Below are 23,757 nucleotides of genomic sequence, written 5' to 3'. Positions count from 1 at the left end.
ATGTTATTGTCAGTCGGTTAAAGTATCAAGGGTGTCGAAAGGTTGGTTTTTTTTTATGTTTAAGTAGGTTTATTTGAAAACCAAATTGAATTTCGCTCTAGGACTGAAGCATAGGCATAGGGCATTGGGGGAAGATAATTTTCTCGAAGGTTTTGTGGGAGTTACTAAAACTGAAGGAAGTTTACAAAATATCTCGACCATTGACTGTTTGTCATTTTTAAAAAACGTTAAAAGCGCTTTGTCTTACAAAAAAAACCTGATTTTGCGTTTTTTTTTGTCCATTGGTTGTTTTTTTGTGATTGTAAAACCGTTAACTGTTTTAGATTTACAATATTCTGAATTGGAAAAAGTTATTCTTGTTTTTGAGAAACAGTTTGGTATATATGTGTTAAGGAGCCTATGTGTACGCATAAACTCCTGTTCTCCGCATTAACGAAGCTGTTTGTGAAATGGTGCACGGTGTGAACTGGACACTTTGCCTTACAAGCACGATTGATGGGTGTTTGATGGGTTGATTGAATCATCGTTTGAGTTAATTCTCACTGGTCCTATTTGGGTCCCAAAAAGGGTTCCAAGAGTTCTCCAATCAATGGTTCTCCAGTATCATGATTTCAAGCTTTTAGACTGGCCAACATAAAGAAAGTAACATGGTAAGTAACGAGTTTTCCTGAAAGCAAATTGATCCTTCTCCAAAGAGAAAATCATAGGGTGCGAATTTTTTCTTCATGACGTGTCACATTTTTCTATAATACCATTTGCCTCTTCTGCACAACATTGTTTATGTGTGGGCATAAATACAAGAGTGTAATCCAAGTCAAAATATTCCGAATTCTTCGAATTTTGTGTAAATGACAAGAAAGTTATTTGTTTTGTATTATTGCATCTCGGATTCAAATTATATTATTTAATTGAACTTATTCGGCTGCTACAATTTTGAAATTAAAGACTTTCGGTTAAATTTGAATTTATTATATTTACTCTCCACCTATATTTGCCAACCATATTCATTAGTGATCTTTAATAATAATATTTTTAAGACTATAGCTTTAAAATATTTTTGTTGCTGGTTTTCTTAGCTCTCGAAATAAAATTCAACTGTCATTGTTGTGGAACTTTTTAGTATGCAATCATGTTATTCTTTTCACATTAACTTATCTTATCTACGAACAAAAAATCAAAAAATGCGTATTTGTTGTAGTCGTATATACTTTATACTTTAGAGCATAAATATGTTATATTATTTGGTAAATATATATATATATGTGTAATCGTATTATTACTAATTAGACAATTTTAATTAGGCTGTTTTACATTCAGAATACATTTAAGTTATCTTTACCTCTTTATTTAGATCGGAAAATAAATCTGTATGCTATTTCTTCTGCATTTATGTATAATTTCTTACAATTTTGGACATTTGATGTGTTCGAGCTTGTCTTCGGTGGATGCAGAAATGGCTAATTACACACCAGTTGTTGTATTCATATCATAATATAATATATATATATAAGCATTTTTAATACTAATGAATTTAAATCAGTAATCAATAATTTAATTAACGGTGGATCATTCGACACATGCTTAATTCAATTACTTACATATCCATTTTTGCCACTACAATACGAATGGATAGACAAAAACCATCGCGTAACACACAAGATCTCACGCTCCCTCCTCACCTCACCTCACCTTCTCACCCTCGAGCTCCCCTGACTGCATTTCGAATTGAATAGACAGATTTTGAATTTCACTTTCGGCCAACTGTCGCCAGGGTCTCGAAGTCACCTTATCTAGCTCCATATCAGCGTTCACTCCAGCCAGCAATCTATAAACTAGTTCTAGTTGTCAACTTGTCGAACCCCCGCTGCTGCCTTGGCTTTCCCCTCGACTGCTCAGCACGCACTCTTCTCGCGCTAAATGAAGATTAAGCTTGAGAGCTTGAATAAAATATAACTAACATATTATTTCTATACATTTTGTAGCCTTATGCAAAAGCTGTTATATAAAAAAAAATGGCTTAATCCTACTTGCACATGACCATGCATATCTAATGGTAATTCGGAAAACTATATTGTATCTGTTTCTTTCGCGGCGTTCTTTACTTTGTTTCAAACATATTAGTCAATATATACTCTTAGTTTGCTACTTTTTAAAATCAGCGCAGGACGACTCCTTCATTTCATTTATTTCTTTTTTTTTTTTTTGTTTCGTTTTTAGGATTTTGTAAAGTTTTCATAAAAAAAATTATACACAAAAAATATGTTTTAAGTAACTTTGAGATCATTTAAATGTATTTTTTTTATGTATGTATAGTACAATTTTACAGAAAGCACTCGATGCTGAACTAAAGTCGGTTGTTTGAGTCTTTCAAATGATTGTAACATAAAATATGATACACTTTTTATTTTGCACAAATAAAAATCTGATTTCGATACTGAACACCAATCAATCATCTCTCGCTTTGAGGCTCTTCCGTTGTCACCTGCCATGGTTTTTTTTCTTTTTTTTCGTTTTTTCTTTTTTTTGGGTGGAAAACAAAAAGCTCTGATGGTGTCGTTCCTTACAATCGTATTTCTAACCCTTAAAATTAGCCTCAACCTTGCTTAAAGGCTGTTGGTATTATATGGCGCTCACGGCTCACGGCCTTTGTTACTGATTCCACCGGCAGTGGGTCCTCGAGGATCCTCCGCCTCGGTCGCATTGACCTCTCGAAGCATCCGAAACTCTGGTGGATCTTCAAGATCCGTCTTGGATTCAACGACCAATGCCGCTTCCTTTTCGCCAATACTGCTGAGATTTAGAGCAGCCGCGGTGCTTTTGTCAGGTTCCGAATATTCATGAGCGGACAACTTCAGGAACTGCTCATAGCTCGTGTTCCCCAGTTGCTTCTGCTGTTGCTGTTCCTGTTCCAGTTCCTGTGCCAGTTCCTGTTCCTGTTCGTGTTGCTCAGCCTCGAATGGTTGTGGTTGCTTGTTGTTGCCGATACATAGATTATACGGGGGAAGGACTGATACTGTACGATCCTCATAGGCGGTATGTTGCTGCTGGAGTGTTGGCTCTTGTACGTTGGGAGCAATGCTTGATTCGGAGTCTAATTGGTAACTGGTATTTCCTTGTGACTGTGTATAAATAACCTCCTCCACTTGTAGTGCGGTCAAGGCATCGATATCCGCCGTATGATGTTGCGGTGAGGTGAGTGATTGCTTGATAATTGTAGCACCAGCAACAGATAGATTCCTGTTCTTAATATTGCTGTCGCCAGCGTTTAGTGCGATGGTATTGCTATTACTATTGTTGCTACCGATGCTGGCGATGCTGCTGATACTGCTGATGATGTTGCTTCTGGCACTCTTGGTGTTGGATATTGTGTTGGCAATTTCATTACTCGTCTTATTATCGCAATGCTTAGACGTATTGATACTATTATTGTTATTGTTGTTGTTGTTGTTGTTGTTGCTGCTGCTGCTGTTGTTGTCGGTATATTTGTGAACTTGTGTGTTGATGATGGGATTCGCAGACAGGTTGGGCTCTGCTCCGTGCAGCTTTTGCTATTCCTTAATTAAACGGTATATGTGGTGGGTGGTGCCGCTGTTCTGGGCCGCCACCTCAAACACATAGGCTATGCACAACAGTGTCTCCTGCGTCTCCCGTGCCCTCATTACCTACAATAAGCATAGCATTATTATATATGTGTCAGTATATACATAAATTATAAGATAACCAAGATCAAACTTACTTGCAATATTGTAAAGTTTTCCAGCACACTGTTCATCATATAGCGTTCCGGTAGGTTCTTCAGCTTCTGAATAAAGTTGATCATGTACTCGCACATCGGGGAGCGTTGGATGCGATACACGTAGCGATTGTTCTCCAGTCGGGAGTACTCGCTTTCCACCTTCTCCACCACCTGTTTGCCAAATGAGCAAACGATTGTGGAGCACACGAGCACGACATTCTCATTGCTTTCGTATCTGCGGATGAAAAGAGTTGTCATTAATATCATCCTGTATTAACATTCCTAACTATACATAGGATATGGATATAGATACTTACTGGCTGGTTACGCCATAGAAATCACCCGTTTCGCTGCCGGTTGTTAGGTCGGTGTTCAGGTCCGCCCAGCATTTAACTAGGTAAAACGCATTCTGTGGACCCTTTTCGTAGAGATCTTTGAGTCCCCCAGATTTCTCCGGGAACTTGTCGAATATTTGCCGTATATCAACAGTCTGGAAATGGGTAAGAATGGTGAACAATACATTAAAATACTACCGTTCATTTGCTATCAGGATGTACTCACCTCAAGCAATGGATCGGAAAAGGATGGCTTGCCGCCAAGTTGAACGAATAGATGCCGGTTATACTGTGGACATGGGAGATTAAAGATTGGAGATGGGGAATTATTAATAACACATTTTCGTTTGATTGATGGTGCAGTGCAGCAAATGGGGGATGCCTTGTTTTGGGCGGGGGGGAAGGTTTGTGAGGGGTAGTACGTACAATATCATCTCTCTGGATTTCCATGAACGCCGTAAACTCGAGTAGGCGGAATTTGTGCGTGGCAATGGCTCGTCCTTCCCAGGGCAATTGTGAGGGCGGAATTCCAGTTTCGTCGCCGGAAACCGCAGTCGACGTTTTGCCAGCTGGATACGGTGGCTGGGGGAAGGGCTTGATGCTGTAATCATAGAAACTATTGGTCAATGCAAATGCGTTGTATAGCTAGCTCATAATGTAGACGACGAGATGCCAACTTACTCTTGGGACGTGCTCGGCTGTAGTCCAGGTTGCCAGAATTGCTGTTGGGTCGTACAAAAAAATACAAGTGCAATTATGCAATCAGTTTCACAAGATCAGAATGTTTAGATCGAATGGTTAGGCTAGAGCTTTAATTGAGACCCATGTAGTCAGGTGTCAGTAGATGATGCACAAGAGTGGTTAGACATATGGTGATTTGGTGACTGGTTAATCAACTGTTTTCACTAACCGACTAAATCAATTGTATCAATTAACTAAGGTTACCCAGCGAGTATGTTACATACGATAGATAGTACACACATTGCCTATAGCGAACTTCGAATTAAGTAGGTTCATTTTTGTTTGAGCAAAGCCACTTTCTTCTTCGCATAGCAAGTCAAAAGCAAGGAGTCTATTTCAAATGAGCAAGCGAGCGCATTGGGTTTGGCGTAGCAGTACAACGGGCATCTCATTTGGGCCATGATGGTGCTTTTTCATGTTCCAGGGGGCTGATGGGTGATTGGTGATTGGTAATGGGTTTAGAGGCTTGATACCTGGATAGCTGGCTAGCTGCATGGAGATGGAAACTGGAGTATGACATGGGGCGGTGGTTTTGGTTGAGCTGAAGGAGTGGAGTACCTCGTCGAAAGCAGCACATTGATTATATACATGGGTGCGTTAGAAATCTCATTCAAAGAGGTGTCTACAAGTGAGTCTTGAGCTCATAACATATTATCCAAAGCACACTATCAAGAACATTTCGAAACTCTTTAGATCCAAAATAGGTTCCTAAAAAAAACTGGAGCTTGTTGCTCCTACGATGATGACATATCATCCAACAGCACCACTTTAAGACACCTCTGTGAGCAATTGCAAGTCTGTAGAGGCTGGAGAAGATGGAGTAGATGGAGAAGATGGGTCAGAGGTTCCTTTTGGGGTGAGCACACACACAGAGACACACAAAACAGAAAGCCAAACAAGACAATTGCAAATCCTAAATGAGCGTTGCGGATTATGGCAGTGATGATGGTTTTCGATGGTGGTCGGTGGAGCTACAATGATTCTCTTTTTGTTTTTCGTTTTTTGTTTTTTGTTTTTTGATGCAACAGTAGGCGCAGTAGCTTGGTAAATGAGTTGCGTGTGTTTCAGTTTCTGCATTTTGTTTTTTGTTTTTTGTTTTCTTTTTTCTTTTTTCTTTGGTTTTCAGTTTTGGAGTTTTGTTTTGGATCGCAGTATGACAGCATACAAGTGATTTGCACAAGGCGGTGGAAGTCGAGAGGTGGAAATCGAGAGTTGGTTATAATAACGTTAACGTGAGCTTACGCCAGAATACAACGGCGGATGGTGCAGCGGCGGCGGCGGAGGAGGTGGTGGCGCTGGTGGTGCTGGCGGCGCCTCAGTTGGCCCACCAGTACCCAGTGCCACTGGATCGTTGTCCGTATGGTTTGGCCGCTGCTGCAGTTGCTGCTGCTGTTGCTGTTGCTGCTGCTGCTGCTGTAGATGGTACACCGCTGCAACGGCTGCCGCATGTTGGTGATGGTGTGGATGCATATGACTATGCGGTAGGTGCGTCAAATTGGGATGGGAATGGTGGTGGTGGTGGGCTGGGTGGTGGTGGTGGTGGGCTGGGTGGTGGTAGTGGTGCTGTTGTTGCTGTATCTGTTGCTGTTGCTGCTGTCGAGGTGATGCAGACGACGACGACGACGACGTGGTAGACGCCATAACCGACGGTCCGGGAGGGACCAACGCGGCTGAAGGGACATTGCTGCCTAATGCCGCTGCTGCGGCTGCTGCTGCTGCTGCGGCTGCTGCAGCAGCTGCTGCCGCCGCCGACGAGTGTCTATGGTGGGTGGGGGGTGGCGGTAGACTGAGATTGAGATGCCTCGTGGTGTGGTGGACGCCACCAACACCACCAACACCACCAACACCACCAACACCACCAACACCACCACCACCACCTGCTGCCGATAATGCGGAGGCAGCCAATGCCAGATTGTTGGCCGCTTGGGCGGACACGATTTGCGAACTGGTCATTGTGCTCATGACCTGCAACGTTTGTTCTTTCTCATTTAATAAATGCAAAGACACACCATTGGTTTCCTGCAAAAGAGTTTCGGTTGGTCGAAGGGTCTTCATATACGTTACTGCTGTTTACTGTCTGTTTGTGCGATTGCGATTGTGATTGCGATTGGATCGCTGTGCAGAGTTTGTTGCGACATTTGCATGCTGTTTATTGCCACCAAAGTGCGCATCACATCATCATCGCATTAACCAAATCCGAATCGGTTGACCCTTCTTCAATTGGAACTGAAGTGACTGACTGGATGTTCCCTAACGCTCGCATTCAAATTTAGGGTTATGTCGAGATGGGATGGGGGTTACGTTTTCCATCTGACACTCTTGCAGCTCAACTGACAAGTCTTCCTTGCTTTTCATGCTCATCCAACCCAGGAATCTAGCCGTATATTCGCGCTCTCTGGGGTTATCTAACCTTAGGTCCCCCTACAAATCCAACTACACTGCAAGAAAATCCCCACTGGCCACTTACCACTTTGATTTTCGCCTGGATCTCGCGGAGTTTTCGCCGAGCTAGCACTTGAATGTGCGAGCTGACTTGTTTCCGGGTTCTCGTCTTGCCTGTGCGCAGTTTTATATATCGTGCGATTAGTTCGTTGCGACCTGCATTGAAAATGGGTAAAATCAGGATTAAATAAGTTGCATTTTTAGGCATAAAGAAAGTTTAGTTAGTACATTTCGGAATGCTACTTCAAATGGTTAGAGTCATAGAACCAAACGCAAAATGGTTACATTACTGCAACGCTGTAATTCCCAATGGGTTCTAGCTGCGATACTAAACGTATGGGGTTCCAACTACTATTGTACTGCAATTCTATGTAGCTAATAGTTGGTAATATTCCCTAGCACTCACCGTACATTTTACCCTCGTCGGATAAAATGATTTTTCTACGTCCGCACGGCGGATATATAGATAAAGCCTCTTGAAAGCTCTGCTCGATATCTGGGCTCCATACACCTTCGGCATCAGCGGAAGATAGATCCTTTTCGTCCTGGAATATTTTGGAAAACACAAGGCAATTTGTTTACTAACAGATTGTTAAATCAACAAATCATGCATAGATTTGCCATTTCAAGAGTCTTGTGTTTACACTACAAAGTACTTCAAGTTTATAGTTCAGCATAGGACCTTGCCAGCAAACTATATATTTCTCAAACAGAATGAAGAGAACTATATTTATTTTTATGGTAATCTAATCTTAGTAAACTTACATCGCTCATATCACCAACATCCAGGTTTTTGCTATCCACCATGCTGCCATTTGTGTCTGCCGATCCAAGTGCACCTGGAGGACCGGCATTCACTGGTGTCCACGGTGATGGTATGGTGCCGGGTCCAACTGCAATAGAAGAAATAACGTAATTAGTAAAAATATAAATAAAATCAAATAATTACTAAATAATGAAGTAGGCCAAGGTACGAAAATGAAAGAAATGGAATAGCAGCAATTATTAACATTCAGGACTTGAGAAGAATTCAGAGAAGAGTGTAAACTAACTGATATCCGATCTGTCATACAAAAATTCAAATTGCATCTTATAAGAATACGAATAAGAATAAGAATAAGAATACCATTCTAAAGACTGCCAAAGAACTACCCCCATTCTCGCATCCTTATAAAACATTTGTGAAAAATAAAAACAACCTAATCAAAACCAATGATGATTACACGATACTTTAAACTCCAATTGTAAAATGAATAATCGTTACATAAAAAGCAACTTGCTTTTATGCGCAATGATCTAGGCGCACTAACATAAAAAACCCAGTGGTTTTGTTCATAAATCAGATCGAGGCTTTCGCCACACATAAAAAGTGAGATTTCCCAACTTTGCCGCACATTGGAAAGGAAACCCATTTGGCGATTGCCGAAGCGCCCGCCCACAAGCAAATTAAAATTCTTTTAAAATGAATTGAAACTTAAATAGTTTCAACACACCATTGTTTACATTTTCGCAGTGAATATTTGGAAAGGGTTGAACGGCATTAAGCAGTGCGGATTGGATTCGAACATCCCCGGTGAATGGTGAACGGTGGACGGTGGACTTGATGAAAAATATTTGGCGCAGCTAAGGGATGGTGTATTCGCACAGGGTATTAGAGGGTATGCTCCGCTGGTGGCACACCATGTAACAGGTAGAAGAAGGCGCTGTGAACTCCATTAAATATACCCCTGACCTCTATTACTGATATATATTTCAAGTATTTTGTATTTTGCATGAAAGTGTTTAGTAGTGCTGATAAACATACAACACTTTTTAAGTCATGCAGTGGGTATCCAATAGTCGAGGCATACTTATTCCTAGTCGATTTTAATTAAATGTTCAACGCTCTAACATTATTGGAACACGAAGCACAAGGAAACCAGTAAGTTGGACTAAGATTGAGGTTTTGAATAAACGAGTATTCAAACACCCAAGAAACTACATATGGATGTATATCCTACTGAATTGAACATTAGATGCCAATCCACTCACCCGATAATTCCTTGAATTCCTCGAGGGAATCTAAGTGATTTGAGAATGGCGCCACTGTAAAGCCGATATCGCTGATGATACACCAAATAAGATTCAAAAAACTCGTATAGGCTCTTTTTTCGAATGCGCAAGAAATCGTTTCAGTTAAACATATCACTGTTCAGTCTGCACGAGTGTACACATATGTATATGTATCTATCGAATGATTATAATTTCAATTATTTTGTAATTTATTTTTGTTTTGTGTTCGACTTGCTTCCACACAGCGTGAAAAAAACAATCCCGGACGGCAACAAAAACTAAAATGCGTCTGGTTAAGAGAAACGCGCACGTCAAACTGAAACTGAAATGTGCCCCGTATAGTTTCCACATATTTCTATTCTTTGTTTTGGCCGGTTCCTTTTCTGCCCCTGGTGTTTCGCCCATATAAACCCAAACCTATAGGGATGGTTGCTCTATTGCTCTAGGTATTCGTATTCGTATTCGTATTCGTATTCATGAGACAGCGGATAGAATGCAGTGTGGCACATACCCTCGCAGCGTACTATTGATAGAATAGAAGGGAAGTAGAACTAGAACTAGAAGTAGAAGTTGAAGTAGAACTAGAACTAGAAGTAGAAGTAGAAGTTGATGCAGTGTGGGGCGTCAAGTGTGAGTCTGGGTCCGCAGGGGCATGATATGGTATGGCATGGTACAATGGACTACATAGCCTAGGTAAAGGTGTGCCACGGAACTTCAGACAGGGCGCAAATCCACCATCCACCATCAAGGATCAGAGCTTGGTATAGTGCGGTACAGCATGGTATAGTATCGTATGATATGGTATGGCATGGTGTGCATACCATAGTAGGTTGTACTCAGGCATATAGTTTGAAATAGTAAGTATATCATGGTAGAAAATGGCATAGCACGCTGTACAAAGCTTCAATCTGCTAGAGCAAGTAGTTGCAGTATAGTACGGTATGGTATATTAAGGTGTAGTTAGCTTAGCGAACGCAGTTCGCCAGAATCCAGGACAAGTCAAGCCAGGACGATCTATCCTAGGCACAATAATACCAGAAATTCCCGAAACCCGAAACGGAAACGGCTGTGTGGCAATCAAAAGAGTAGAATGCATATTGCACGGCTTGGAAATGCATGGCATAGTGCAGGGGTTGGGATCGTTTTAGGGGGTGAATGTGCCATTTTTCATAATCTCGTAAGCACTCCACGCACACACACACACACACACACACACACACACACACACACACACACACACACACACACACACACACACACACGAGCACACACGATTTGAAAGGACGAAAAGGAGTGGAATGAAACGGACAAAATAGCTGAACCGTGCATTAATATTATCACATGGCATTTCAGAATTTCTGAATTCAAACGGCAGCGTTTCAGTTCGGGATAATTTCCAATTAGAAAAACTAGAAACAGACTTTCGTACGCTTGAACTCAATTTCCGCCTCGAAAACTCAACTCAAATTCAGCTCGCAGCTGCTCGTTCAGTTCAGTTCGGTTTTAATAAGGGAATGTGTGTTCTTTTTCCTGCCTTTTCCATTCCTACCCTTAGAAGCCGCAATTTTGTTGTGCGGCAATTGGAATTTATGGTATGCATTCTGCTTTTTCATTTTCTTTATGTATGCCCCGTCGCACACACATACATAATGTACATATATCCCGTATATAAATATATATATATATATACACGAAGAATGTGCCTGGTTGGGATGGTAAGGAGCTGTGTGATTACGTACTTAGCGCACTCAGGATCAAAGTTGGGATCCGCAATCCCTACGCAGTCAAAGGCAGTTTGACTTCCCAGCAGTTACCGAGACAGGTGAAAACTATCATTTTTATTGTCCGTATTTTGCACAATAATATATAGGGCATTGCAGTGCTTTATAAAGTTAATGAAACTATTTATAAGATAGCAAAATCAATGGATTTTCTTTTACTCATGTGAATAATATCGGTGGATAATGGCTGGATACATATAATAATGATCATAGGAAATGAAGGAGGCATTTCCAACCCTAGTGTATATTTTACTAATCCGCATCACTTTCCTATTGCATCACTACCTATTAGTTCATTGATTATGCATAGGGTATAACGAGTTCGGTCCCCTGTCCTTTCATAATTTCAACCCCTAAAACGCACTCCCATTTCTGCTGCCGAAAATCCTTAGAAGTCAGCACAAACGAATTTGCAACCTGGTAAAGGTTCAAATGGAATTTTTGTGAGGTGCAACGACGAAATAATTAATAATAAATCTTTTGTCTTCTTGGCTTCCAATGAAACGATGTTAGTCATGTGAATAATGGACAGAAAGGAATATGGAACTTGCCAAATATATTCCTAAATGTTTAAAAATAATATAGCTAGAAAGTGAACTACAGATTCTCAACGGCTGTAAAGGAGTGAAAATAGTGGAAAACTTCAGCGTTTTATATGCGAATTTGAGAGGATTTTAGAAAGGCTAAACGGAAACAAGTGAAAGAACTAATTACATTCATAAAGCTTCTGAAGAGTATCAAATATATGCGATCGACTTTTGTTAGTAACCGGAAGTGACTGCCGAAAACGATATATAATTTACAAAATTCCATTAAACAAAAAAATTTAGCTATAAGATTGCCGACAATTCTTATTAACACAGTAGTCATATGAACGATCGGTCCACTGAGTGGCCCGAGCTTGTTGTTTTTTAAGTAAGTAAGATTAACTTTATCATGATCGGATATGTTTTCGTTGCTCTTGAAGATATTCACCAATGACTCACGACACACACTCATTCTGTGGGCTACTGAAACCCATAGTTGTGATAGCAACTGGTAAAAAACGAACGTGAGTAATCCATTTTGGTTGTAACTACTAGAGTATATGAAGTTCGGCTTTTCCAAGCCATTTTCTTCATAGTTTTTACTTTCTTCTATCAATTACGTTAGTTGCGTTGCTTGGAAAAGGGCACGTGTGGGTATTACGATATTATTGTAAATATTTACAGGGCATTTAGAAATTCATTGTGTAGCATGCGATTCAGAAATGAAAATATTAAACAAACATAAGTATGTGAATTAGTTTTGTTTGCCTTGATAGTGCAACTTGGAAAAGTTGTTTATACTTCAACGATCGTCAACTACAAGTATACCGATTGATTTCAAGGCTTCTAATAGGATATACAGCCATTCGATCATTTTTGATAATAATCATCATAAGCAGTAAAGTAATAGATATAAAAGTATACGTTCATACATATGTATCTATTCTTAATGTGTATCTATATGTGGACAGCGGACAAGTTGATGGCTCTTAAACTGAGGTAATAAATAAATCGTAAAACAGCAGATCGCGTGGACATGTCAACATATTTCGCCAAAATCCAGATCGACAAAATCCGTACATATATACACATATACATATATGTATATCATTTTTTTTTGTGCTGCGAATTGTCTCCCACACTGCATTTACAAGCTTCTGGCCAAAAATATGATTATGCAATGCTGTGCACAAATGAAGAACACATGCGAGAAAAGCTCTTTTCGAAATCCGCTCGGTTGGCAAAATATTTTCGAGCTCCCCCCTCCCCCACCCCATCCCCGTCTTTTAAGAAGCATTGTGATATCTTAAACCTGACTAATCAACCATTGAATTATTCATCTTGGCAATCGAAAGTTGGCTTGCCCTCTCTTTTCGGATTTAGAACGGTTAGATTTAGATTTGAGTATGTACACATGTATGTGCATATGTGCATATGTATGTATATAAGATATGTATGAGATATATGTACAGATGGGTGGAGAGTACACTCCACACCGATGGTGATGAAGATGGAGAAGGAGGTGAAGGTGAAGGTGCCCTGCAGTTCAGGTCTCCGTTTTTGGGTGACTTTCTCAAATGGAAACTCTCCATGCATGTGCTTTGCATTGAGAACCGAACCCACGAGGAAAAAGTCACCAAACAAAAACCAGAGATCGAGAAACTTTGGGTGGTGGGGGTGGTTGTGGGGACCAGGGACGACCAGGGGCATAGAGTTTGAATTTACGAGGTGTGTCTTTGTATGATTCGAATGAGGGGGAATGGGGAATGGGCAACGGACCTGCCTGTTGTTCTGTCTTCTCGGCAACTTCCAACTCGCTGCAGCTCAGGTTGTTCTGCAATTGCAGCAGCCCGGTGCTGCAAGTGCTCGAGCTGGTGATGTTTTTCATGCAGCCAGCTTTTTCTTGAAGATTTCCTTTAGGGTTTCGCTACTCACGAGTGCTGCTGCGAGTGTGTCCGGACTCCGGAGGAATACGAGCTCGAGTTCGAGTTCGAGTACGGAACGGTTGCGGAACGAGTACGGAACGAGTACGGTGCGTTGTCCACTAGTTTACGGAATTAAAAGAAATCTGTTCGCGCTAGATTTAGACTCTGATGTCACCGTCTCCACCAACAACATCAAACGTCGTCGTCGTCGTAGTCGTCTCCGGCTGGTCAAAGGCAAAGGCACTCACTCTTGTTGTTATTATTATTCGCTTGTAACAGTAACTGTTTTTTAGCTTTTCAGTTTTTCAGTTCAAGCACAGAGTGCTGGGCGTGTTATTATCTACATATGTCGTTGATAACACGATGGAGCGGTTTGTTAATTTATATTATACATGTGTACAAGTTATGGCAGCGTCTTTGGGCGAGGGGACTTTCAAACGAAAACCGAACAAACGAAACCCTTTCGCTTTGGATTATGTGGCTCATTCGATACTTGTTTTTGCACTACTTTACTTTTCGATTCTACGCGTGCACACACATGCATACTCGCAATACTTACTCACATCTGCAATAATTCATGAATCGGATCGGATCGGATCGGAGTTCTTAGGTTGAGTTGAGGAAGTGAGAAAGATCTTTTTCAGTTTCAGTTAAAGTTAAACAGGCAACACACACACGCACGCGCACACACACACACACACACTTTTGCATCTTCTCAAACACTCCCACTCTCTCTCTCTCTCGCTCTTGCTCTCTCGAGCTCTCTCCGCTCTCCCGATATATATGTATATATATATAACTGTGTATTTAGTATGAGCAGCTTTGTACAATATCGTGGTCGTTGTGAAAGTGAGAATGTGTCAGTAAGCCTTTCAGTGGAAATAAGGCGCAGCTGCGGCAATAAGATGAAGAAAGAAGAATGGCCACCGGAGAGCCAACTATTGGATGGGCTAGGTTTGGTTTCGACTTTTTCCTACACTTCGTTAGTTAATGGAGAAGCTCGTAATTGAGATGGGGCTCCAAGGCGATGACGATTCTGATTCTGATTCTGTTTCTGATTCCGATTCTGATTCTGGTGATGAAGAACACGATGACGATGACGAAGACAAGAACGAAGACGATGGTATCCCGTACATGTGTATTTTCTCATCTGCTTGGGGCCTAAGCAAATAGTCTGTTTTTCTGCACAAGTGCAATTCTAATTGTATGCATGTGTGTGCACATGTGTGTATCCGTGTTTATGGGTGTGCAAAAGCGTACGCACATGTGTGCATGCACATGTACATCTGTATTTAGATATGTATTTTTATGAAATGATTCTTTTTTTTTGATTTCTTTTTTTTCGTGTTTCTTTTCTTTTTTTTTTTTTGGTTGGTGTGCCACCTAGAGGCATAGGATATTTTGCTTATAAAGCTACACACGTCCATATCTTGCGATGCCCTCCCCACACACGCCTACTGTTTATAAGATAGATATAAAGAAATAGATAAAACAAAAAGACCAGAGAGAGCGAAAGAGAGCGCAGGCGAGCGAGCGAGCGAGAAGGTGAATCAAAAAAGTGGCCACATCTTAAGATACATTTTCTTTAAATCTTTCCCATACAGATATTACAAACACAAAACAGAGCAGAACTCAAAAAAAAAAAGACAGGAAAAAAAAACAGCAGAAGAAGAGGCATCAGAATATCCAAAATTGCAAATGAAAATCGCTTTTAATAATCTTAAAAACCCACGCACACTTTTACAGCCGCTCACGGCTGTACGAAGCAAAAAAAAAAGGGGGGCGCTGAATTCAGTGGGGCGCGGGGCGGCGGCGGCGGCAGCGGCGACGGGGGGCGCACTATACACCACACACAACAACGAGGCAAACGAAACAACGATGACGACAACGAAAAATCGCGGAAACACTGCGAAAAACGCAACGCGCAGAAGCGAGAGAAACTCATCGACTGAATCCAAATTCGAATCAATACAAAGAACGACGCCGACGTCAGCGTCGATAACACACTATAGCAGTCTATATGGCTGTAGATGGCTGGTCGGTCTGGTCTGGTCTGGTTGCTGTTGTTGTTCGGCTGGATTCGTGCTGTTGTTGTTGTTATTGTTGTTGCCGTTGACTTGGCCTGGCTAACTCAACTTCAACTCATTTCAACTCATTCTCTGCAAAATACACCAACAGCAGCAGCAGTGGCGGCAGCAACAACAACAATGTGGAGGACTGCCAGCATAACTGGTGGATCTGGTTGTTTAGTTTCAGTTTCCTAACACAAGCGATGACTACACTGGCCATAACACACATACACACTCACACCCACACACACACGCGCAGAATACAACCCGATCAAAACCCAGAAACCAGCACTGTATCACCGACACAAGTGCACCACACACACGCACACACCCAGAATTGTGGGGCTAGAAGACAGAGCGTGAGAGCGCGGAAGAGCGTCGCTCTCCCAGTGTAAAATACAGACACAAACACATGCATATGTACATGGCTCTGCGCTCTGCGCTCTCCGCTCTCACCAAAGCACTATGGGAAATTTGATCACTTTTTAGTAAACAATGTTAAAACTTAAGTTGTCTTACAAAAGACATTTTTCTGTTAATGATCTAACTTTAAAAAACAATAGATAATTTTAATAAAAAAAATTGTAATTTGTAATATACAAACACTATCACGAAATCAGTTGTTTTTTGCTTAGATTAGAATAAGCATACAATCATTTAATCATTTTGGCCAGCAAAAGTGCCACAACTTCCCATAGTGCAAAGATCGCGCTCTCCCGCTCGCTCGCAACGGGTGTGACTAATATCCGACGAACTACATGCCGCTGGCGCCTTACCGCACGATTTCGATTTCGCTCACTTTGCAAGTCTTCTGGCTTTCGGGTGCCATAACTCTGGCCACGATTTCGCAACGGAAGTCAGGTCCTTTATCAGATGGTTCGGATCTGTGCAACAGACCAAGCGAAGGATCAAGCGAACTACGAAAAGCTGTATGATGACTGCTTAGGATTTAGGAGCTGGGCGTCTTCGTCACTACGCAAATACTTTTCAGAAAGCACTTTTAAAAACTCTGCTTTCGAAACACTGCGATTACTATACACATAAATCACATGTTATGCACGATAAAATAATTATAAACGTGTCAATCTGCAATCATATAGACACAGAGCGTTGGGAAAACTACACAGGGCCACTTTGAAAATCCCTAGCGGTTTGAAAATTCGCGGAAAAGGCTATTTTTAAAATAATATAAACGATTCTTTGGCGAAAGCTTGGCACAATTTGGTTGCGACTTTTCAGAGAGAGCAATGAGATCTCTGTGCTATTGCTTTCCAAAGTCAGTGTGAAAACGGTATAAAAAGGTTAACAGATTGAATATCTGTTATATTGAAGTATTAAGGCAGAAATGTGCTATTCATTTGAAAAAAGGATTAGGATTAGAAAAAAATGGCTTTTAATAAAACAAGAAAATAAAAACGATATCTTCAAATATGAAATCTTGAATATCCACCACTGTTTCGAAGTCAGTTCGACAACATTTTTCGTCCCTTTTCCTATTTAATTCCTATATAATTTCCAAACATTTATAACACGAATAACGTACTTTTGCAGGGAATTCGAAACATTAATTAGTAAATCAAGTTACAAGTTCACATATATTAATTGGATTGACATTTTAGTGACCTTCGTTGGCGAACGAAGTAATCGAATCACGTCCTTTAACTTCCCGATCCGGGAAAAACATTTCGGAGTTTGGATCGTTCTCATCGACCAACTGGCGCAGCATCCAGAGGCGTTCCTCATCGCTGTCCTCCGATTTGTGCCGCACCTTGGATCCCTGGAAGCCGAGAAAAGATTCTGGTTCCATGCTGACATATCTGCTGACCGGTGCCGAAAACTGCCATAGATTCTCCGCTGGTTTCGGCTCGAGCTCATCCTCGTTCTCCTTCTCCTTGCCATCCATGAGGTGGACACCCAAGCGTGCGCGATGCAGATGGACGGACGCTACCAGCGCTTCGAAGGACATCAGTTCGCAGAAGATGGCTTGCTCCACGGTTCCGAATGAGGAGAGCACATGGTCGATATAGTTACGCTCCAATCCCCTGTAGACCTGCGGCCACGTGGGTATCGACAGGATGCTCCACAGCTGTAGGGCCACCTGACTCAATGGGCCGCTTCGGGTCTTCTGCAGATGATCAATGATGTCCAGCATCATGTAGTCCTGCCTGTAGCTGTCCAAGATCTTACCCTGCTCACACTGCATCGGCGAGAAGGGACAATCCAGCGATAATTGGGCCGCACCCCACAGATACGGCAAAAAGTAGTAATCTTCGATGGTGTAACTGGGATCCTTGGCAATGGTCAGTCCAAAAGTGCTGATCAGGCGCCGCATAACATGGACGTACCGATTGAAGAGCAGCAGCGCGGCGGCCACCGTATCCTTGGCCAGCAGGATTCCGGCGCGAAAAAGGCCGCAGAGGAAGAAGAGGAACATCAACTCGTTGGCGGGCCCAAAATCCAGAGTGTTCGAATTGCCAAAGGATCGGCGAAGATATTGTCCCAATTCGTTGATGTGCTTGCAGTTGACATTGATGGCCTCGTCCAGTTTGCTGAACACATGCTGGAACATCTGGCGCATCCAAGTGCGGTAGGCCTTACTTCTAACCTGGGCAAACGGCAAGGCCAGATTGGAGTCCTCCAGCTTGGGTGCATGCTCCACGATCAGCAGCTCCAGTCCATCGAAGATCTCGCACAATAGACGCATCTGCTCCGTCACCGGAAAGTCCTGGGTCAGTCGTTGTCCCTGGATGGCCCTGCTGGTGTTGCTGATGTACGCGATGACGTCGTGGTAGGCCTGGGAGCGAACCCATCGGTCGAGATCCTCCAGGCTGCGCACCTGCTTCACTGGCCCATTCTGCATGAACGCCGATGCCCGGAGCACTTGGACGGTGGGATCGGTCACATCGTAGCCCAGTTTGTTGCTCATTATGGTTGATTGTTGCAGTCACTGGCTTGTTGTGTATTTTGGTGTCGAAAAACGAAAACGTATGAGTTGAATGCTTTCGAATCAATCGCCAGAACCTACTATATTCACAAGTGTTTGATAACCATTTCCTCCATGATTGCATCAATCGTTTGGGTATCAGATATCTCTGACATAAGCTTGGAGTATAGGTAATCGCTTTTAGTTTTTAGTTCACCAATTTGCTATTATCAGACCGTTTATGTTATTATCGGATAAGAACTACTATCTGATTTGTATTTGTTACGATGGTTTAACCACCACACAACCACATATATTCAACCAATTGGGGTTTATCACATTTTTAAGGTATATAAAACTATGAAATCGAATTTGATATTTCATGTATATCCACTTATATATAAGACAGTTTTCATTGAAACAGGCTTAAAGCTGTTAAATACTAATAGCTTTATAGTTTTCTTGATATTTTCCAACAGCAAATGGAATGAAAAGGTGAAAAATAAAAGCGCCAAATGTGTATTACAAACTCTAGACGAGCAAATAGAAAAACTTTAGTTAGAGCTACAGAAACCAGAGAGAACATCCAAATTTTGCAAATGTGCTGTAATATTTGGTATTTACCATTTAAACGACACTGATTTGGCTTTCCCTTTTTTAAGTGTAGGCATGAACAGCTCTAAGTTCAAATAATAAATTGTGATACCATGAATACCGTAGGCGTACTGCCGAACTTGAACCACCTTCCGATACAGCTTAGTTTTAGAACACAGCGTGTGTCACGTTCCGCAGACATGACAAAACGATCATTTTGCAATTGTACGCGATTTACCTTTCCATATTGGCATACAATACAAGCCGTTAAATGCCACATAACTCGGTAGTACGTCATTAAAAAAATGCACAAACTTTTCCATATTTAAACGCTGTATCCCTAACTTTTTCTACTTAATAATGCAATTCAAATAAAATTCAAATACAATATTTGTGTTAATGTTCTTGAACCTGGACTGGATGGGTATGGGCATCTTTAGAATAATTTATAAAAACGGGAGCAATTAAGAACGGTCCATTTCAGAACTATACAAATAAAGTCTTCTTACTGCAACGTCACTGAGAAAAATGTCTACAATTACAATTTCTACAATTTGTGTAGTTTCATTACCATTTTTCTCTTAAAGAAAGCAGTAAACTTCCATATTTTGGAGAATTTTAGACTTTTTCGGATGAACTTTATCGAATTTGGTCACATTGTAGAGATGCCACTTGATTCTCTGTTCACTCCCAGTTCATTTTCAAGCGGACTATGATTTTGAGGAGGGAAACAAGAAACAGTCAGTTGAAAAGCCAGTCGATTGTGAAGTTCTCTTCTGTATCCTGTGCAAGGATTCCACAAATTGGCGAAAGTTTGCTTGTCTCGACATGACTCTGGCCAGTTATTCACCGTTCGGCGTATGGACACATGTGTATGTATATCGGTTATATTTACCCCGAATGCGAGTTTCAAGCAGATCTTTGGTCCCCGGTAAGCGAACCATTTGTCTGTGTAAAAGAAATTCTTTGTGCCATACCAACGAAGATACGAGATACAACAGGAACGGCAACGGCAGAGAAGAATCGACGGACCGGGAACCAAAATAAATGCGCAATGCATACATGGAGCGCACATCGGAGCGAGACGGCACTACAACGTGACATTCCTTAAATTTTTGTTTGTGTTCAGGGAACATTAAAAAATATTTTTATCTTGTGCAAAACCATGAGGAACCAACTTCTGATGGGAAGAATCCTTTTTTTCCAACTTGCTGCTGCTGCTTTTGTCGCTTTGACGTTGCCGCCGTGCTGCTTGCTTTTCGCTTCTTCCGTCTGCTTTTGCTTTTGCTTTTGTCGGTTTCAAGGGAAGCCGATGCGAACCAAACCGAATCCACGAACTTTCTATGGAAGATGGCAACAAGAAAACGCACAGTGTCCCGTGGAATTTTTCGAAACTGAAAATAACTCTAGCGAGAAATGTGCCTACGAAATTGATAAAAACCCCCACTGCCATCGTCGTCCTCATTGGGACAAGCTTGCACGAGATTTTAATCGTGGAAAAGCAATGCATTGAAAGATTTCTGTTCTGATATTGTTATTCGATTCGATCACATGAATTTATTTACCATCAGAAATTGTGCTGGGGAATAAGCTAAATATATATTTAAGCAAGAAACTATACTTCCTAGCAAATTTTCAAATATGCGGACAAACATACGGACAACTCGACGCGGTCCTGTGAAATGCGCGACTTTAAGATTCCAACATTTTGATGCGAAATCTTTTTTATTATTAAAACTAGTGCCCTTTCCCTAAATATATATTAATATATTCTTTTTCTGGAACTGATTTTTGAAATTGACGAACAAAAAAGTGATTTGCTACCGACAATATCCTGATATGGCAAATAAAAACATGTTATTTTAAAATTCGGGGAGCTGCTTAAAATGGGATTGTAAGTGGCTCAGTAGCTATTTAGATTCGTCTATAGATATTTCGCAAATTCGGAAGTCTTGAAGATTATTGCTTCTTATTTTATTGCTGAATTTCCAGATTTGTTTCCTAACCGCACAGCACAATCTCAATTCTTGTATTAGTCAACATTGTTTTCACTTTATAGAACTTTATTTCTTTCAGTCTTCATAAAGTCTAAATGAAAGTCTAAATAGTTAAATATTTCGTCAGACTAGAAAATTAAAATCGCTTTTTATTGCTTTGACATCAAATACACTTTCATCATTTGTTTCTAGGAAGAAAAAACCCTAGAATCGCTGACAGTGCAATTAAAATTGAAGGGTGTTTTAAAATTACAAATGCAAAATAGATTGTAATAATTCAAAATTGCTTCATGTTACCATTAATAAACGGGCTAATTAAACTTTGTTTGTGAAAAGTTGCCGTCGGCAAATTTAGATATGATGTCTATCTTAATCTTACTTACTTTTGTACAGAAACTTCGAGTAATCACAATCCATATCGCATTGGTGTGAAGCTCCAGGATTATATGCTACTTATGGCTGCTGCTCCGTTTGGCCAGGATATCGTCGAGTTGTGTGGGGATCCGAAAGCTGGCGAAGATTAGGATCTCTAGATGGAGTGCTGATTGCTGGGCATTCACAGCACCTTCTTGGGGGGACTTTTTTCGTTGACTTTGCAGGGATCGAAGAAGAGAAACAGATCCATTTTTAGGATATAACCGCACTGCACATTTTCCACCGTCGCAACTTGGACGATATTATATGGATTATGTTTATCTTTCGCGATTTACATGCATGACCAATTGCCCGGTTTTTTTTTTGTTAGCTTTTTTTCGGTTTTAATTTGCATTTATTTGCCTTTCGCTTATGTTTTTGTATTGTATCGCAATTGGTCGTTCATTGGCTGGCATTACTGTAACTTAAATCCACTTCCAAATAAGTGTATCGTGCGTTTTTTGTTGTTTTTGTTGTTTTTTTTTGTTCTCCACAGTAGTATTATTGTTCTTTTGGGTTTACTTTCTGGTATTTACACAGTGGTAATGGGAGTCAAGTTTACACTTGGGAGCTGTTTACCGAATATAGTCGCTCGAGTCGATTGTTCGGCGGAATTCGCCACCATATCTTGTTATTCATTTTGATTTAATACGGTATTTAAAGGTTGTTCTGATATCAGAGTGATTCCTTAATAAATGCACTGCAAAAAAACGAAAAAAAACAAGGTAATTACAAAAGTTAGGGGGGCGTGGAAACAATGTGCTCTATGGCTTAGTTATTATTTGTTTATTTTCATTGCATTATACGTATTTTTTTTGTTGCTGGCTAAACTCGCTTGAGTAGTTTTCCCGAAGACGATGTATGGGTGTTTTTTGTGATTATTTTTTTCTGAAAGTGGGTGCAACAGTTGTGCTGCAATCAGCGCAAATGAATCTTTGCGGGTGATTCATAAGCTGTCAAATAAATGCATACAGCTCAGCACAGCACAGCACAACAAAAAAAAAGTTGGAAAAAAAAATGGGGGGGGGGAAAAAAAAATAAAAACACGATGTAGAACAAAATATTGGGTAGAGTGTGGCCGAAAAGCGCTCCGAATTACCTGCGCATTAACAATAACGGCGCGAATCGGATAGGGATACTAGAAACCACACTATCCACTCTCTGTATGTAAACTTAGCACACACGAACGCAAATTTACACTGGCATACATGAAATGCAATTATTATTTTCCTTGCCACGGTCTGATTCAGATCCGGTTGCAGCTTATGCGAAGCTAATTAAACTAAAACTATAACTACAACTTTGTTTACACAACACACCGTACACCGTACACCGTACACCGTTAGCCAAATCCGATTCCGAATCCGAATACACCGTCGTATTGTGCTAAAGCGAACCCATTAATTTATATTTCATTAAATACGCGACTTTTCCCCTTATTCGTTTACCCTCCAGGCTATTTTCCGCAAGCGATTTGTCGCCGTTTTCCCCCGAAAAGTTCGAGGCACATCATCTGATGTTGATGGTTTTTCCCAAACTTAGCGCTTATTTTTACCGGCACACGGCGCAATCTGTTTGCATTTGGACTGGGTACGAACTTGTACGGTACAGCGATAGAACAACATATCCGACGGATAACGACGAACGGAATGGTGGATGGTGGATGCGGATGTGGATGGAAATTCGGTACGAGAAGAACATAAAAAAAAAACCGCAATTCGATTATATCTTCTGCCTGGCGTTTGTTTTAATTTTAACTAATGTTAACTGGCTCTCGCAATCGAAATAACACAGACGCAAACGATGGCATAAACAGAACTACCAACAAGAAATTATCTCAAAATGTATTTCAGGCAAAAAGTAAAACAGTAAAAGCTCTTCTCATTGAGCATTCGCATTGGGAACTGGCCATTCCAATTCGACTCGAAACTCTCTCGCTCTCTTTGCCTCTCTTCGTGCGCGGTTCCAATTGGAACCTAAGAGAGTGGAAATTTTCAGTTTTTACATAAAGAGAATGGGTTTCTCTTCCATTTTCATAAATTCCTTATGTTTTTATGTTGGATGTGCGTGTGACCATTGCCGCCTTTTTTTTATCGAACTCCACTGGTAAGCTGGTCACACCAGAACAAGACATAAATAGAGTTTTGAATAATATATATTTTGAATAAAAAAGAAAGTAATTGAGAGGCATTGAGGGAGAAACAGCGCATATGCAAAAGTG

General features: G+C 40.9%; 2 protein-coding genes across 8 annotated transcripts; both read right to left on the bottom strand.

Annotated features, from left to right (window-relative positions):
• Positions 1 to 3,373: 3,373 nt before the first annotated feature.
• On the bottom strand, positions 3,374 to 23,354 carry LOC6524890 (protein scalloped). Of its 7 annotated transcripts, none has more exons than XM_039375756.2 (12): positions 22,636 to 23,354; positions 21,506 to 22,236; positions 8,020 to 8,147; positions 7,661 to 7,799; positions 7,280 to 7,410; positions 6,055 to 6,831; positions 4,753 to 4,793; positions 4,498 to 4,687; positions 4,298 to 4,360; positions 4,054 to 4,226; positions 3,737 to 3,971; positions 3,374 to 3,662 (listed from the first exon to the last, which is right to left on the bottom strand). In XM_039375756.2, exons 2-12 carry the CDS (start codon positions 21,537 to 21,539, stop codon positions 3,549 to 3,551), a joined length of 2,025 nt encoding a protein of 674 aa, XP_039231690.1. In that variant the 5' UTR covers positions 21,540 to 22,236; positions 22,636 to 23,354; the 3' UTR covers positions 3,374 to 3,548. The 7 variants fall into 7 exon arrangements, with proteins under 7 accessions (XP_039231690.1, XP_039231691.1, XP_039231698.1 ...); XM_039375757.2 differs by having other exon boundaries at positions 23,092 to 23,354; XM_039375764.2 differs by lacking the exon at positions 6,055 to 6,831 and having other exon boundaries at positions 4,498 to 4,672; positions 22,636 to 23,344.
• LOC6524889 (serine/threonine-protein phosphatase 2A activator) lies at positions 17,149 to 19,634 on the bottom strand. The gene has a single exon (XM_002100693.4). The coding sequence runs from the start codon at positions 18,532 to 18,534 to the stop codon at positions 17,224 to 17,226; it is 1,311 nt and encodes a 436-aa protein (XP_002100729.1). The 5' UTR covers positions 18,535 to 19,634; the 3' UTR covers positions 17,149 to 17,223.
• Positions 23,355 to 23,757: the final 403 nt, after the last annotated feature.

This window comes from Drosophila yakuba, chromosome X, assembly GCF_016746365.2.
Source record: "Drosophila yakuba strain Tai18E2 chromosome X, Prin_Dyak_Tai18E2_2.1, whole genome shotgun sequence".
NCBI lineage: Eukaryota > Metazoa > Arthropoda > Insecta > Diptera > Drosophilidae > Drosophila > Drosophila yakuba.
Note: the sequence above shows the minus strand (reverse complement) of the source record. Positions and strands in the feature narration are given on the sequence as shown.